The 16,747-nt window shown below is 46.9% G+C and overlaps 1 protein-coding gene across 1 annotated transcript in view; it reads right to left on the reverse strand.

Annotated features, from left to right (window-relative positions):
- The window catches only part of LOC137367179 (dynein axonemal heavy chain 8-like), a 2,062,041-nt gene that overhangs the window by 171,970 nt on the left and 1,873,324 nt on the right, over positions 1-16,747 (reverse strand). Inside the window, exons 107-108 of the mRNA XM_068028615.1 lie at positions 9,496-9,698; positions 5,537-5,610 (exon numbers count right to left, since the gene is read on the reverse strand). Coding sequence (XP_067884716.1) covers positions 5,537-5,610; positions 9,496-9,698 — 277 coding nt within the window. The remainder of the gene's footprint in view (positions 1-5,536; positions 5,611-9,495; positions 9,699-16,747) is intronic.

Raw genomic sequence — 16,747 nt, forward strand, 5'->3', positions numbered from 1 at the left:
TTCAATGGCTGGAATTTTACTTTGGGTGGGAGGCTCCGCCCACTGGCTGAAAAGTTGGGGGTGAGCCCGCCTCCACTGGGACTTTTTGCTCCCCAGGCCCTTAATTGGTCTTGGGCAGGACTTTCACCTCCTTGAGGCAGGAAATCCTGCCAAATGGAGCTGCCGGCCAATTAGCGGATCGGCAGCACTTAGTCACAGCAGTGCCACTGGGAGCGGGGGCCAGAGCTGGGACTACAGCCCAAACAAGAGAAGCAAGAGGAAGGATGGCCCCGGAACTAAGGCAAGTTTTTGGGACCTCACTGGGGATAATCGGCCGGGTCCTGGCATGGCAAGAGGGGTGGATTGGGGCAGTGGGGGTGTTGTGCGGAGGGGGCATTGGTTGTGGGGGGGGCCCATCTGTGGAGAACAGGCTGCCGGTCAGGAGGATCCTTCCCACAGCCCGTAATAAGGCCTCCAGGTTTTACCTGGTGGCATTCTTGGGACTTTTGCCGTCCAGCCACCATGGGTAAAATACCATTGGCAGCGTGAGGAGGCCCTTAAGTGGCAGTTAATTGGCCACTTTAGGGCCTTGCTTGGCCTGTGGCAGATGGCCGGTTTCTCACTGCCGCCGCCCCAAAAAGAACAAAGAACAGTACAGCACAGGAACAGGCCATTCGGCCCTCCAAGCCTGCGCCGATCTTGATGCCTGCCGAAACTAACAACTTCTGCACTTCCGGGGCCCATATCCCTCTATTCCCTTCCTATTCATATATTTGTCAAGGTGTCTCTTAAACGTCGCTATCGTATCTGCTTCCACCACCTCCCCTGGCAGCAAGTTCCAGGCACTCACCACCCACTGTGTAAAAAACTTGCCTCGCACATCCCCTCTAAACTTTGCCCCTCACACCTTAAACCTATGTCCCCTAGTAACTGACTCTTCCACCCTGGGAAAAAGCTTCTGACTATCCACTCTGTCCATGCCGCTTATAACTTTGTAAGCCTCTATCATGTCGCCCTTCCACCTCCGTCGTTCCAGTGAAAACAATCCGAGTTTTTCCAACCTCTCCTCATAGCCAATGCCCTCCAGACCAGGCAACATCCTGGTAAACCTCCTCTGTACCCTCTCCAAAGCCTCCACGTCCTTCTGGTAGTGTGGCGACCAGAATTGCAAGCAATATTCTAAGTGTGGCCTAACTAAGGTTCTGTACAGCTGCAACATGACTTGTTAATTTTTATACTCTATGCCCCGACCGATGAAGGCAAGCATGCCGTATGCCTTCTTGACTACCTTATCCACCTGCGCTGCCACTTTCAGTGACCAGTGGACCTGTACGCCCAGATCTCTCTGCCTGTCAATTTTCCTAAGGGTTCTGCCATTTACTGACCTGCATCAGACCTTCCAAAATGCATTACCTCACATTTGTCCGGATTAAACTCCATCTGCCATTTCTCTGCCCAAGTCTCCAACCGATCTATATCTTGCTGTATCCTCTGACAATCCTCATCATTATCCGCAACTCCACCAACCTTTGTGTCGTCCGCAAACTTACTAATCAGACCAGCTACATTTTCCTCCAAATCATTTATATCTTCTACAATCAGCAAAGGTGCCAGCACTGATCCCTGCGGAACACCACTAGTCACATCCCTCCATTCAGAAAAACACCCATCCACTGTTACCCTCTGTCTTCTGTGACCGAGCCAGTTCTGTATCCATCTTGCCAGCTCACCTCTGATCCCGTGTGACTTCACCTTTTGCACCAGTCTGCCATGCGGGACCTTGTCAAAGGCTTTACTAAAGTCCATATAGACAACATCCACCGCCCTTCCCTCATCAATCATCTTCGTCACTTCCTCAAAAAACTCAATCAAATTAGTAAGACACGACCCCCCCTTCACAAAACCATGCTGTCTCTCGCTAATAAGTTTGTTTGTTTCCAAATGGGAGTAAATCCTGTCCCGAAGAATCCTCTCTAATAGTTTCCCTACCACTGACGTAAGGCTCACCGGCCTATAATTTCCTGGATTATCCTTGCCACCCTTCTTAAGCAAAGGAACAACATTGGCTATTCTCCAGTCCTCTGGGACGTCACCTGTAGCCAATGAGGATGCAAAGATTTCTGTCAAGACCCCAGCAATTTCTTCCCTTGCTTCCCTCAGTATTCCAGGGTAGATCCCATCAGGCCCTTGGGACTTATCTACCTTAATGCTTTGCAAGACACCCAACACCTCCTCCTTTTTGATAATGAGATGACTGAGACTATCTGCACTCCCTTCCCTCGGCTCATCATCCACCAAGTCCTTCTCCTTGGTGAATACTGATGCAAAGTACTCATTTAGCACCTCGCCCATTTCCTCTGGCTCCACGCATAGATTCCCATCTCTGTCCTTGAGTGGGCCAACCCTTTCCCTGGTTACCCTCTTGCTCTTTATATATGTATAAAAAGCCTTGGGATTTTCCTTAATCCTGTTTGCCAATGACTTTTCATGACCCCTTTTAGCCCTCCTAACTCCTTGCTTAAGTTCCTTCCTACTGTCTTTATATTCCTCAAGTGCTTCATCTGTTCCTAGCCTTCCAGCCCTTACAAATGCTTCCTTTTTCTTTTTGACTAGGCTCACAATATCCCATGTTATCCAAGCTTCCCGAAACTTGCCAAACTTGTCCTTCTTCCTCACAGGAACATGCTGGTCCTGGATTGTAATCAGCTGACGTTTGAAAGACTCCCACATGTCAGATGTTGATTTACCCTCAAACAGCCGCCCCCAATCTAAATTCTTCAGTTCCTGCCTAACTTTGTTATAATTAGCCTTCCCCCAATTTAGCACCTTCACCCGAGGACTACTCTTATCCTTATCCACAAGTACTTTAAAACTTATGGAATTATGGTCACTGCTCCCGAAATGCCCCCCCACTGAAACTTCGACCACCTGGCCGGGCTCATTCCCCAATACCAGGTCCAGAATGGCCCCATCCCTAGTTGGACTATCTACATATTGTTTCAAGAAGCCCTCCTGGATGCTCCTTACAAATTCTGCCCCATCCAAGCCCCTAGCACTAAGTGAGTCCCAGTCAATATCGGGGAAGTTAAAATCACCCACCACTACAACCCTGTTACCTTTACATCTTTCCAAAATCTGTCTACATATCTCCTCCTCTACCTCCCGCTGGCTGTTGGGAGGCCTGTAGTAAACCCCCAACATCGTGACTGCACCCTTCCTATTCCTGAGCTCCACCCATATTGCCTCGCTGCATGACCCCTCTGAGGTGTCCTCCCGCAGTACAGCTGTGATATTCTCCTTAACCAGTAATGCAACTCCCCCACCCCTTTTACATCCCCCTCTATCCCGCCTGAATCTTTGAAAACCTGGAACATTTAGCTGCCAATCCTGCCCTTCCCTCAACCAAGTCTCTGTAATAGCAACAACATCATATTTCCAAGTACTAATCCAAGCTCTAAGTTCATCTGCCTTACCTGTAATACTTCTCGCATTGAAACAAATGCACTTCAGACCACCAGTCCCGCTGTGCTCCGCAACATCTCCCTGCCTGCTCTTCCTCTTCGTCCTACTGGCCTTATTTACTATGCCCTCCTCATTTACTTCACTGGCTGTCCTACTGCTCTGGTTCCCACCCCCCTGCCACACTAGTTTAAACCCTCCCGAGTGACGCTAGCAAACCTTGCAGCCAGGATATTAGTGCCCTTCCAGTTTAGATGCAACCCGTCCTTCTTGTACAGGTCCCATTCGTCCCTGAAGAGTGCCCAATGGTCCAGATATCTGAAACCCTCCCTTCTACACCAGCTGCTCAGCCACGTGTTTAGCTGCACTATCTTCCTATTTCTAGCCTCACTGGCACGTGGCACAGGGGGTAATCCCAAGATTACAACCCTAGAGGTCCTGTTTTTTAATTTGCTGCCAAACTCCCTAAACTCCCCCTGCAGGACCTCATCACTCTTCCTGCCTATGTCGTTGGTACCGATGTGTACCACAACCTCTGGCTGTTCACCCTCCCCCTTCAGAATGCCCTCTGTCCGTTCAGAGACATCCTTGACCCTGGCACCAGGGAGGCAACATACCTTCCTGGAGTCTCTTTCACGTCCACAGAAGCGCCTATCTGTGCCCCTGACTATAGAGTCCCCTATAACTATTGCTCTTCTGCGCTTTGTGCCTCCCTGCTGAACAACAGTGCCAACCATGTAAAATTGTAGCAGGAGTGGGAAGGCGTCAGGAATGGCCCCCTCACCTCCCACTCAATTTTAAAGCTCCCCCCCGCCTGCTCATTGCGGGGGGATGCCCATAAAATTCTATCCAATGATACTGGACTAGACACTCACCTAAATCAGACAGGAGCCTTATTGCTGTCTGGTAATTGGAATCCTATGAAGCACATGCATGGGAACACCACCACCTGCAAGTTCCCCTCCAAGTCACACACCATCCTGACTTGGAAATATATCGCCGTTCCTTCACTGTCAAAATCCTGGAACTCCCTTCCTAACAGCACTGTGGGTGTACCTACCCCACATGGACTGCAGCGGTTCAAGAAGGCAGCTCACCATCGCCTTCTCAAGGACAATTAGGGATGGGCATAAACACCCACATCCCATGAATGAATTTAAAAAAATGTAATTTCGAGGGACAACTGGACGAAGCGTGCACCATACATGCTCCACCTAGTTGCAACAGGCAGTGAAAGGTTAGAGGTCCTAAACAGGATTGCACCTCTGGGCTCCACACATAACATGAGCTGCTGCTACCCTGTGCTCAACCCACTTATTCCTCAAATCCACTCGAAACCTCCTGCACCTTGTGGTGCAAAAGGGCAATAATTATTTCAGCCTTCAGTTAGATGCCATTTAAAAATTAAAAGAGGCTTAAGTTAAAGTATATTGCACCATAAAGTAGTCTGTATTCAATCTGAGGGTAGTTTTTGTGAGTCTAAATTCACAGCAATTCACCTGCTATTTTTCAACACGTTCTGCAGCAGGGGAGTAAAAAAGGATTTGCATTTATATGACGTCTTTCAAGGCCACAGGATGTCCCACAGCGCTTTGCGGCCAATGAAGTACTTTTGACATGTAATCACTGAAGTAACGTAGGAAATGCAGCAATTTATGCACATCAACTTTCCACAAACAGCAATGTGAAAATGACCAGATAATCAGTTTATTTTGTGACGTTGATTGAGGAATAAATATTGGTCAGGATCCCACTGCTCCTCTTCAAAGTACCCTGAGAGGGCAAATAGGTCCTTGGTTTAATGTCTCATCCAAACAACAGCACTTTCAGTTCTGCACTGGCATGTCAGCCACTGTCAGACACTGGCATGTACTCAAATCCTGAAGTGGGACTTGAACAAACAACCTTTTGACTCAGAGGTGCTCTTCCTAACTGAGAGTCCTTGAATTTGATACTGAATTCAAGACAGGAGGACAAATATTCCTCGCCTTAATGAGTACAATGTTAATGAAAATCTTTGGAATATTGAAAATGGAAAGTGGCTGACATGACATAAAATTTATTTATGATTTACTAACATTGATATATTTTTACTAACCTGCTGCATCGACATCGCCACTAACTTTCTGGCATGAACTTCTTGTCCCTGACCCATGGATATTGCCCTACAATCTAAAGAAGGCACATCAGTTACCCTTTACACAGAGCTTTTCTCAGCATTACATTTTAATTATACAACACAAATACAACTGCAGTCACTAAAATAGTAAAATTCTATCCAAAGGGTTTTGCTACTGATGACCTGAGGTCCAACCCCCAGTGAACAAAACTCATGAAATTTGAGGAATCCCCAGTGAGATGAATCTCTACTCTCCTTTCATAAGAACAGCTCAGGCCAGATGGAATAATGAAACCATTTCCAACCTCCCACCTCATTTTCCCATTCACTCACTGGCTGGGCAGGAGCACTGGAAAATATGGTGCTTTGCGCAAGGCTCCAGGGTGCATATCAGAGTCTTTAAAAAAAAGAACATTTATTCAAATTTCAGGATGTAGAGGATAGAATTGGGAGCTGCTGGTTCCCAATCTCCGTCGGAAGCCAGAAGGTGCCAGTCTGAAGCCCAAGATGCAGCTGCAGGCCTGAGAGGCCTACACTCTCATCTCATCCCAGGCTCTGCCAGGGATGGGCCATGGAAGTCCTAATGAGCTTGTGGGTGGACAGGTCGGCTGCTCCCATTTAATGTTGTGGAGGTGGGAAGGAAAATCTGTCCTTGATCTGTTTTGGCCTTTCACCAACTATTCCCAATAATAGGGAGGCAGTGGTGTAGTGGTCATGTCACTCGACGAGTAACCCAGAGCCCCAGCCTAATACTCTGGGGACATGGGTTCAAATCCCACCATGGCATTTGGTGAAATTTGAATTCAATTAATAAATCTGGAATTAAAATCTAATCTAGTTGATTGCCGTCCTTACCTAGTCTGGCCTACATGTGACTCCAGAACCACAGGCATTGGCTTAAGAACTGGAAACAACAACAGCAAACCCAGCAAAGTTCTCCTTACTAACATCTGGGAGCTTGTGCCAAAATTGGGAGAGCTGTCCCACAGACTAGTCAAGCAACAGCCTGTCATAGTCATACTCACGGAATGATACCCTGCGGACAATGTCCCAGACACTGCCGTCACCAACCATGGGTATGTCCTGTCCCACCGGAGGTGGTGGCACAGTGGTATACAGTCGTGAGGGAGTTGCCCTGGGAGACTTCAACATTGACTCTGGACCCCATGAAGTCTCATAGCATCAGGTCAAACATGGACAAGTAAACCTCCTACTGATTACCACCTACCACCTACCCCAGCTGCCTCTCAGCTGATGAATTAGTGCTTCTCCGTGTTGAACACAAATTGGAAGAAGCACTGAGGGTGGCAAGGGTGCAGAATGTACTCTGGGTGGGTGATTTCAATGTCCATCATCAAGAGTGGCTCAGTAGCACCACTACTGACTGAGCTGGCAGAGTCCTAATGGACATAGCTGCTAGACCAGGTCTGTGGCAGGTGGTGAGGGAACCAACAAGAGGGAAAAACATACTTGGCACCGTCCTCACCAATCTGCCTGCCGCAGATGCATCTGTATTGGTAGGAGCGACCACCGCGCAGTCCTTGAGGAGACGAAGTGCCATCTTCACATTGAGGGTACCCTCCATCGTGTTGTGTGGCACGACCACCATGCTAAATGGGATAGATTTCGAACAGATTTCAAAACACAAAACCTGGCATCCATGAGGTGCTGTTATATTCAACCACAACCTATAACCTCATGGCCTGGTATATCCCCCACTCCACTATTACCATCAAGCCAGGGGACCAATCCTGGTTCAATGAAGATGCAGGAGTGCATGCCAGGAGCAGCACCAGGCATAACTAAAAATGAAGTGTCAGCAACACAGGACTACTTGCATGCCAAACTGCGGAAACAGCATGCAATTGACAGGGCTAAGCGATCCCATACCCAACAGCTCAGATCTTGGCTCTGCAGTCCTGCCACATTCAGTTGTGAATGGTGATAGACAATTAAACAACTGACAGGAGGAGGAGACTCCACAAATATCCCCATCCTCAACGATGGGGGAGACCAGCACATCAGTGCAAAAGACAAGGCTGTAGCATTTGCATCCATCTTCAGCCAGAAGTGCCCAGTGGATGATCGATCTCGAATTCCTTCTGAAGTCACCAGCATCACAGATGCCAGTCTTCAGCCAATTCGATTCACTCCATGTGATATCAAGAAATGGCTGAAGGCACTGGATACTGCAAACACTATGAGCCCTGACAACATTCCAGCAATAGTACTGAAGACTTGTGCTCCAGAACTTGCCGCACCCCTAGCCAAGCTGTTCCAGTACAGCTACAACACTGGCATCTACCTGGCAATGTAGAAAATTGCCCAGGTATGTCCTGTGCATTACAAACAGGAAAAATCCAACCCGGCCAATTACTGCCCTATCAATCTACTCACAATCATCAGCTAAGTGATGGAAGGGGTCGTCGACAGTGCTATGAAGCAGTACTCGTTAAGCAATAACCTGCTCAGTTTGGGTTCCGCCAGGGCCACTCAGCTCCTGACTTCATTACAGCCTTGGTCCAAACGTGGACAAAAGAGCTGAACTCCAGAGGTGAGGTGAAAATGACTGCCCTTGACATCAAGGCAGCATTTGACTAAGTGTGACATCAAGGAGTCCTGGCAAAACTGGAGTCAATGGGAATCAAGGGGAAAACCCTCCGCTGGTTGGAGTCATACCGAGCACAAAGGAAGATGGTTGTGGTTGTTGGAGGTCAATCATCTCAGTCTCAGAACATCACTGCAGGAGTTCCTCAGGGTAGTGTCCTAGGCCCAACCAGCAGCTTGATACCATCCAGGATAACGCAGCCCCCTTGATTGGCACCCCATCCACAACCATCAAGATTCACTCCCTCCACCACAACGCACAGTGGCAGCAGTGTGTACCATCTACAAGGTGCACTGGAGCAACTCCCCAAGGCTCCTTCAACAGCACCTTCCAAACCCGCAAACACCTAGAAGGACAAGGGCAGCAGACACATGGGAACACCACCACCTGCAAGTTCCCCTCCAAGCCACACACCATCTTGTCTTGGAACTATATCACCGTTCCTTCACTGATGCTGGGTCAAAATCCTGGATCTCCCTTCCTAACAGCACTGTGGGTGTACCTACACCCCATGGACTGCAGTGGTTCAAGAAGGCAGCTCACCACCACCTTCTCAAGGGCAATTTGGGATGGGCAATAAATGCTGGCCTGGTCAGCGATTGCCACATCCCATGAATGAATAATAAAAAAAATAGTGATAGAGAAAGGCAACAAACACAGCAAACAAGGAATGTTTACATCAGTAGAAAGAGAGAGAAGAGGAAAGAGAAATTACTAATGATGAAAGAGAAAGACAGAAAGAAGGAACCAGGAAAGAGATAATGAAGAATGCTAAAAGAAAGAGAGGTGCACAAATTGAACGGCTTAATTATGTTTCAATGTATGTTGTTTGCTTCAGCCATGGAGCTGTCAGACAAGTGTGTGATCTGTTTCTACTTTAATGCAATTCTGCTCTCCAGCTGGCTATTGGGAATGAGCAAAAACAGTTATCTGGTCCTGATAATGGGCGTTTGTATTTCCCATGATTGAAGGTTTAATGCATAAACGATTCATCTTGTCTGTAGTTGGGAAAACAATAAAAGACAGTGAAAACAGTTAGTATGATAGTAGTTGTCACAGTGCCAATAAAAAATGAAGAAACTGATTAGTTAGCGGAGGGAAAGTGCCTTTATACAACACAGAAGAGAGTCGCACTGACACTGCCCTGATGTCAGTTATGTCAAAAACATCTTAAAGAGACCTGTTGATATTAATTCTCTCCATTGACAACCTGGGGTTCCTTTTGGTATATATAAGAATGGTGAATGTACACAAATGTTCAATATTCTAAATAAACACAGGGAATGCGAACAGGCAGCAGTTGTATTCACTACACAGACTGTATTCATACCAATTTCAAGCTTTTTGGCCAGTCCTTCAATCTGATTGCTGGGATCAGATCCCATGGACAGGAAGCAGATCAGAGGAGTCTGTACATCGCTTTCTTCCCAGGTTGTCTCCAGGTTTAGAATCACCGGCTCTGCATATGTTGTTCCCATTGCTTCAGAAATGTAGTTTCGAGCTTGTGAGAGAATTCTATCAGGACACCATGACCTGAAAATTCAAAGTAATAATTAAATCAAAGATCTTTAAAATTCTTCATTCACTGCTGAGGAAGAATTCAACACCAGTGTACTAAAGTAGAAAATAGATAAGAAAATGGGAATATGGAGTCAATGGGAATCAGGGGAAAACTCTCCACTGGTTGGAGTCATATCTAGCACAAAGGAAGATGGTTGTGATTGTTGCAGGTCAATCATCTCTGCTGCCAGACAACACTGCAGGGGTCCCTCAGGGTAGTGTCCTAGGCCCAACCATCTTCAGCTGCTTCATCAATGACCTTCCCTCCATCATAAGGTCAGAAGTGGGGATGTTCGCTGATGATTACACAATGTTCAGCACCATTCGTGACTCCTCAGATACTGAAGCAGCCCATGTCCAGATCCAGTGAGACCTGGACAATATTCAGGCTTGGACTGATCAGTGGCAAGTTATATTCATACAACACAAGTGCCAGGCAATGACCATCTCAAACAAGAGAGAATCTAACCATCTCCCCTTGACATTCAATGGCATTACCATCACTGAATCCCCCCACTATCAACATCCTGGAGGTTATAAAAAAGAAATGCTGGAAATACTCAGCAGGTCTGGCAGCATCTGTGGAGAGAGAAGCAGAGTTAATGGTTCAGGTCAGTGACCTTTCATCAGAACTGGCAAAGGTTAGAAATGTAATAGGTTTTAAGAAAAGAAAATGGGGGGGGGGGGTGGCAAGAGATAACAAAAGAGATAACAAAACAACAGAGAATAACTGACAAGAAGGTCATAGAGCAAAGACAAATGGTATGTTAATGGTGTGCTGAAAGACAAAGCGTTAGTGCAGAGAGGGTGTTAATGGACAGAAAAATGAAAGGCCCTGGCCCAAAGCACAAACATGAAAAAAAAAGGGGGCTGGCACAAAGTAAAAAAAAAAAGAATGATGAAACAAACTAACATAAAAGAAAAAGAAAAATGAAAAAATAACTGCAAATAAAAAGGGGGGCCCGCCATGCTCGGAAATTATTGAACTCAGTGTTCAGCCCGACAGGCTGTAGCATGCCAAATCAGAAAATGAGATGCTGTTCCTCGAGCTTCCGTTGATGTTCACTGCAGTAAGCCCAGACAGAGATATGAGCATGAGAGCAGGGGTGTGTGTTGAAATGGCAAGCAACCGGAAGCTCAGGGTCATGCTTTTTTTTTTAGAATTAGAACATTACAGCGCAGTACAGGCCCTTCGGCCCTCGATGTTGCGCCGACCTGTGAAACCATCTGACCTACACTATTCCATTTTCATCCATATGTCTATCCAATGACCACTTAAATGCCTTTAAAGTTGGCGAGTCTACTACTGTTGCAGGCAGGGCGTTCCACGCCCTTACTACTCTCTGAGTAAAGAAACTACCTCTCACATCTGTCCTATATCTATCACCCCTCAACTTGAAGCTATGTCCCCTCGTGTTTGCCATCATCATCCGAGGAAAGAGACTCTCACTATCCACCCTATGTAACCCTCTGATTATCTTGTATGTCTCTATTAAGTCACCTCTCCTCCTCCTTCTCTCTAACGAAAACAACCCCAAGTCCCTCAGCCTTTCCTCATAAGACCTTCCCTCCATACCAGGCAACATCCTAGTAAATCTCCTCTGCACCCTTTCCAAAGCTTCCACATCCGTCCTATAATGCGGTGACCAGAACTGCACGCAATACTCAAGGTGCGGCCTCACCAGTTTTGTACAGCTGCATCATGACCTCGTGGCTCCGAAACTCGATCCCCCTACTAATAAAAGCTAACACACTATATGCGTTCTCAACAGCCCTATTAACCTGGGTAGCAACTTTCAGGGATTTATGTACCTGGACACCAAGATCTCTCTGCTCATCTACACTACCAAGAATCTTCCCATTAGCCCAGTACTCTGCATTGCTGTTACTCCTTCCAAAGTGAATCACCTCACACTTCTTCGCATTAAACTCCATTTGCCATCTCTCAGCCCAGCTCTGCAGCCTATCTATGTCCCTCTGTACCCTACAACACCCTTCGACACTATCCACAACTCCACCGACCTTCGTGTCATCCGCAAATTTACTAACCCACCCTTCTACACCCTCATCCAGGTCATTTATAAAAATGACAAACAGCAGTGGCCCCAAAACAGAACCTTGCGGTACACCACTAGTAACTAAACTCCAGGATGAACATTTGCCATCAACCACCACCCTCTGTCTTCTTTCAGCTAGCCAATTTCTGATCCAAAGCTCTAAATCACCTTCAACCCCATACTTACGTATTTTCTGCAATAGCCTACCGTGGGGAACCTTATCAAACGCCTTACTGAAATCCATATACACCACATCCACGGCTTTACCCTCATCCACCTGTTTTGGTCACCTCGAAAAACTCAATAAGGTTTGTGAGGCACGACCTACCTTTCACAAAACCGTGCTGACTATCGCAAATGAACTTATTCTTTTCAAGATGATTACAAATCCTATCTCTTATAACCTTTTCCAACATTTTACCCACAACCGAAGTAAGGCTCACAGGTCTATAATTACCAGGGCTGTCTCTACTCCCCTTCTTGAACAAGGGGACAACATTTGCTATCCTCCAGTCTTCCGGCACTTCTCCTGTCGACAATGACGACATAAAGATCAAGGACAAAGGCTCTGCAATCTCCTCCCTGGCTTCCCAGAGAATCCTAGGATAAATCCCATCTGGCCCAGGGGACTTATCTATTTTCACACTTTCCAAAATTGCTAACACCTCCTCCTTGTGAATCTCAATCCCATCGAGCCTAGTAGGCTGGATCTCAGTAATCTCCTCGACAACATTTTCTTTCTCTACTGTAAATACTGACGAAAAATATTCATTTAACGCTTCCCCTATCTCCTCTGATTCCACACACAACTTCCCACTACTATCCTTGATTGGCCCTGATCTAACTCTAGTCATTCTTTTATTCCTGATATACCTATAGAAAGCCTTAGGGTTTTCTTTGATCCTATCCGCCAATGACTTCTCGTGTCCTCTCCTTGCTCTTCTTAGCCCTCCCTTTAGATCCTTCCTGGCTAGCTTGTAACTCTCAAGCGCCCTAACTGAGCCTTCACGTCTCATCCTAACATAAGCCGCCTTCTTCCTCTTTACAAGCGCTTCAACTTCTTTCATAAACCACGGCTCCCTCGCTCGACAACTTCCTCCCTGCCTGACAGGTACATACTTATCAAGGACACGCATTAGCTGCTCCTTGAATAAGCTCCACATTTCGTTTGTGCCCATCCCCTGCAGTTTCCTTCCCCATCCTACACATCCTAAATCTTGCCTAATCACGTCATAATTTCCTTTCCCCCAGCTATAATTCTTGCCCTGCAGTATATACCGGTCCCTGCCCATCGCTAAGGTAAACCTAACCGAATTGTGATCACTATCGCCAAAGTGCTCACCTACATCTAAATCGAACACCTGGCCGGGTTCATTACCCAGTACCAAATCCAATGTGGCATCGCCCCTGGTTGGCCTGTCCACATGCTGTGTCAGAAAACCCTCCTGCACACACTGGACAAAAACAGACCCATCTAAAGTACTCGAACTATAGTATTTCCAGTCAATATTTGGAAAGTTAAAGTCCCCCATAACCACTACCCTGTTACTCTCGCTCCTGTCGAGAATCATCTTCGCTATCCTTTCCTCTACATCTCTGGAACTATTCGGAGGTCTATAGAAAACTCCCAACAGGGTGACCTCTCCTCTCCTGTTTCTAACCACGGCCCATACTACCTCAGTAGACGAGTCCTCAAACGTCCTTTCTGCCGCTGTAATACTTTCCTTGATTAACAATGCCACACCCCCCCCTCTTTTACCCTCTTCTCTGTTCTTACTGAAACATCTAAATCCCGGAACCTGCAACATCCATTCCTGCCCCTGCTCTACCCATTGTCTCCGAAATGGCCACAACATCAGGATCCCAGGTACCAACCCATGCTGCAAGCTCACCCACCTTATTCCGGATGCTCCTGGCGTTGAAGTAGACACACTTTAAACCAAGTTCTTGCTTGCCAGTGCCCTCTTGCGTCCCTGTAACCTTATCCCCTACCTCACTACTCTCAACAGCCTGTACACTGGAACTACAATTTAGGTTCCCATTCCCCTGCTGATTTAGTTTAAACCCCCCCGAAGAGCACTAACAAATCTCCCCCCCAGGATATTGGTACCCCTCTGGTTCAGGTGAAGACCATCCTGTTTGTAGAGGTCCCACCTACCCCAGAAAGAGCCACAATTATCCAGGAAACCAAAACCCTCCCTCCTACACCATCCCTGCAGCCACGTGTTCAACTCCTCTCTCTCCCTATTCCTCTCTTCGCTAGCACGTGGCACGGGCAACAACCCAGAGATAACAACTCTGTTTGTTCTCACTCTAAGCTTCCACCCTAGCTCCCTGAATTTCTGCCTTAAATCCCCATCTCTCTTCCTACCTATGTCGTTGGTGCCTATGTGGACCACGACTTGGGGCTGCTCCCCCTCCCCCTTAAGGATCCCAAAAACACGATCCGAGACATCACGTACCCTGGCACCTGGGAGGCAACACACCAACCGTGAGTCTCTCTCATTCCCACAGAACCTCCTATCTGTTCCCCTAACTATGGAGTCCCCAATGACTAATGCTCTGCTCCTCTTCCCCTTTCCCTTCTGAGCAACAGGGACAGACTCTGTGCCAGAGACCTGCACCCCATTGCTTACCCCTGGTAAGTCGTCCCCCGCAACAGTATCCAAAACGGTATACCTGTTGTTTAGGACTGAGCGGAGGTATTCCACGAAGTGGTCACCCAATCTGCATTTTCCTCGGTTGAGGAAAAATGAAGACATATCAGAAGCACTGTCATGGAAGGTTGCATCATCAGAGCAGATGTGTTGGAGACGGAGAAACTGGGAGAATGGAATGGAGTCATTACAGGAGGCAGGGTGTGAAGAAGTGTAATCGAGGTAGCTGTGGGAGTCGGTGGGCTTATAATGGATATTAGTAGACAGTTTATCCTCAGAGATGGAGACAGAGAAGTCGAGGAAGGGATGGGAAGTGTCGGAGATGGACCAAGTAAAGGTGAGAGAAGGTTGGAAATTGGAAGCAAAGTTGATAAAGTTTTCCAGTTCGGGGAGGGAGCAGGAAACGGCACTGAAACAGTCATTCATGTACCGGAAAAAGAGTTGGGGGAGGGGTCCTGAGTAGGACTGGAACCTGGGGGTTATCACTGACTAGAAACTGAACTGGACCAACTATATAAGTACTGTGGCTACAAGAGCAGGTCAGAGGCTGGGAATTCTGTGGTGAGTAACCCACCTCCTGACTCTACAAAGCCTGTACTCCATGCACAAAGGCACAAATAAGGAGTGTGATGGAATACTCTCCACTTGCCTGGATGAATGCAGTTCCAATAACACTCTAGAACCTCAATACCATCCAGGACAAAGCAGCTTGCTTGATTGGTACCCCATACACCACCTTCAACATTCGCTCCCTTCATCAGCAATGCACAGTGGCAGCAGTGTGTACCATCTACAAGATGCATTGCAGCAACTCACCAAGGCTCCTTTGACAGCACTTTCCAACCCCTAACCTCTACCACCTAGAAGCACAAGGGCAACAGATACATGGGAACACCACCACCTGCAAGTTCCCCTCCGAGTCACACACTATCCTGACTTGGAACTACATCGCTGTTCCTTCACTGTCGCTGGGTCAAAATCCTGGAACTCCCTTCCTAACAGCACTGTGGGTGTACCTACCTCACATGGACTGCAGCAGTTCAAGAAGGCGGCTCACCACCACCTTCTCAAGGGCAGTTAGGGATGGGCAATAAATGCTGGCCTGGCCAGTGACGCTCACATCCTGTGAAAGCATAAAAAAAGGGCACTACTGCTGCGCTGCCATGTAAAGCACTTTCCAAACCAGTAAATGTCCAATGCAAGATAGATACTTTTAAGTGTGATGTCATATCTTTTACTGAAACATGACTTAAAGAAGGGCAGGAATGTCAACATTCCTGGTTACAAGGTTTTCAGACGAGATAGAGAGGAGGCTAAAAAGGAGGGGGGGTTTCACAATATTGGTTGAAGAATCAATCACAGCTGTGAGGAGGGATGATATGCTGGAAGGATCATCAAATAAGGCTCGATAGGTTGAACTGAGGAACAAGAAGTGGCAATCATATTTCTGGGAGCAGTCAAAAGGCGATAGGAGAGGAAATATGTAGGGAAATTGCTGAGAAGTGCAGAAGCAATAAGGCAGTAACAGTAGGAGATTTCAGCTACCCTAATATTAACTGGGATACAATTGGTGTAAATGGTATAGAGGGTGCAGAATTCTTCAAATGCATTCAAGAGAGCTTTTTTTGCCAGTACGTAGCAAGCCCAACAAAAGAAGGGGCAGTTCTGGGCTTAGTTTTAGGCAATGAATCTGGGCAGGTGGAAGGAGTTTCAGTGGGAGATAATTTTGGGGGTCGTGAGCATAATTCAATTTGATTTAGTTGAAGGATAAGGGCAAAGATAGACCAAGAGTAATAATTTTAAGTTAGGGAAATGCCAATCTTATTCAGCTGAGAAAAATGGACTGGAAACAGCTACTTGAAGGTAAATCAGTGTCAGAGCAATGGGAAACATTCAAGAGGAGCTAAAGATAGTTCAGAACAAATGTGTTTCCACAAAGAAAAAGGGTGGGTTTCCCCTCTGAAATCTAAACTCCCCAGCTGTAAAAAAGCATACAGAGTAGGGTAAAGCAAAAAAGGGAAGCTTATGTTATTTCCCAAGAGCTCAATATTGCAGAACGCCTCAAGGAGTACAGAAAATGCAGGGGTGAAATTAAAAAGGAAATCAGGAAACCAAAGAGAGGGCGTGAAAAAATATTGGCAAGTAAAATCAAAGGCTGGAATTTCGCGAGGAGGCAGTGGCCCCGGCCACCATTTGGGAAAGGGGGAGCCTGCCTTTGGCAGCGTAGAAGCCATGACCGCATTTTACATTTAATTTGTGTTTGCAATTAATTGCCTGCAGTCGTAGATTCCTGCCCTTTGAGGCAGGA

Source organism: Heterodontus francisci, chromosome 3 (genome assembly GCF_036365525.1).
Source record: "Heterodontus francisci isolate sHetFra1 chromosome 3, sHetFra1.hap1, whole genome shotgun sequence".
Taxonomy (NCBI): domain Eukaryota; kingdom Metazoa; phylum Chordata; class Chondrichthyes; order Heterodontiformes; family Heterodontidae; genus Heterodontus; species Heterodontus francisci.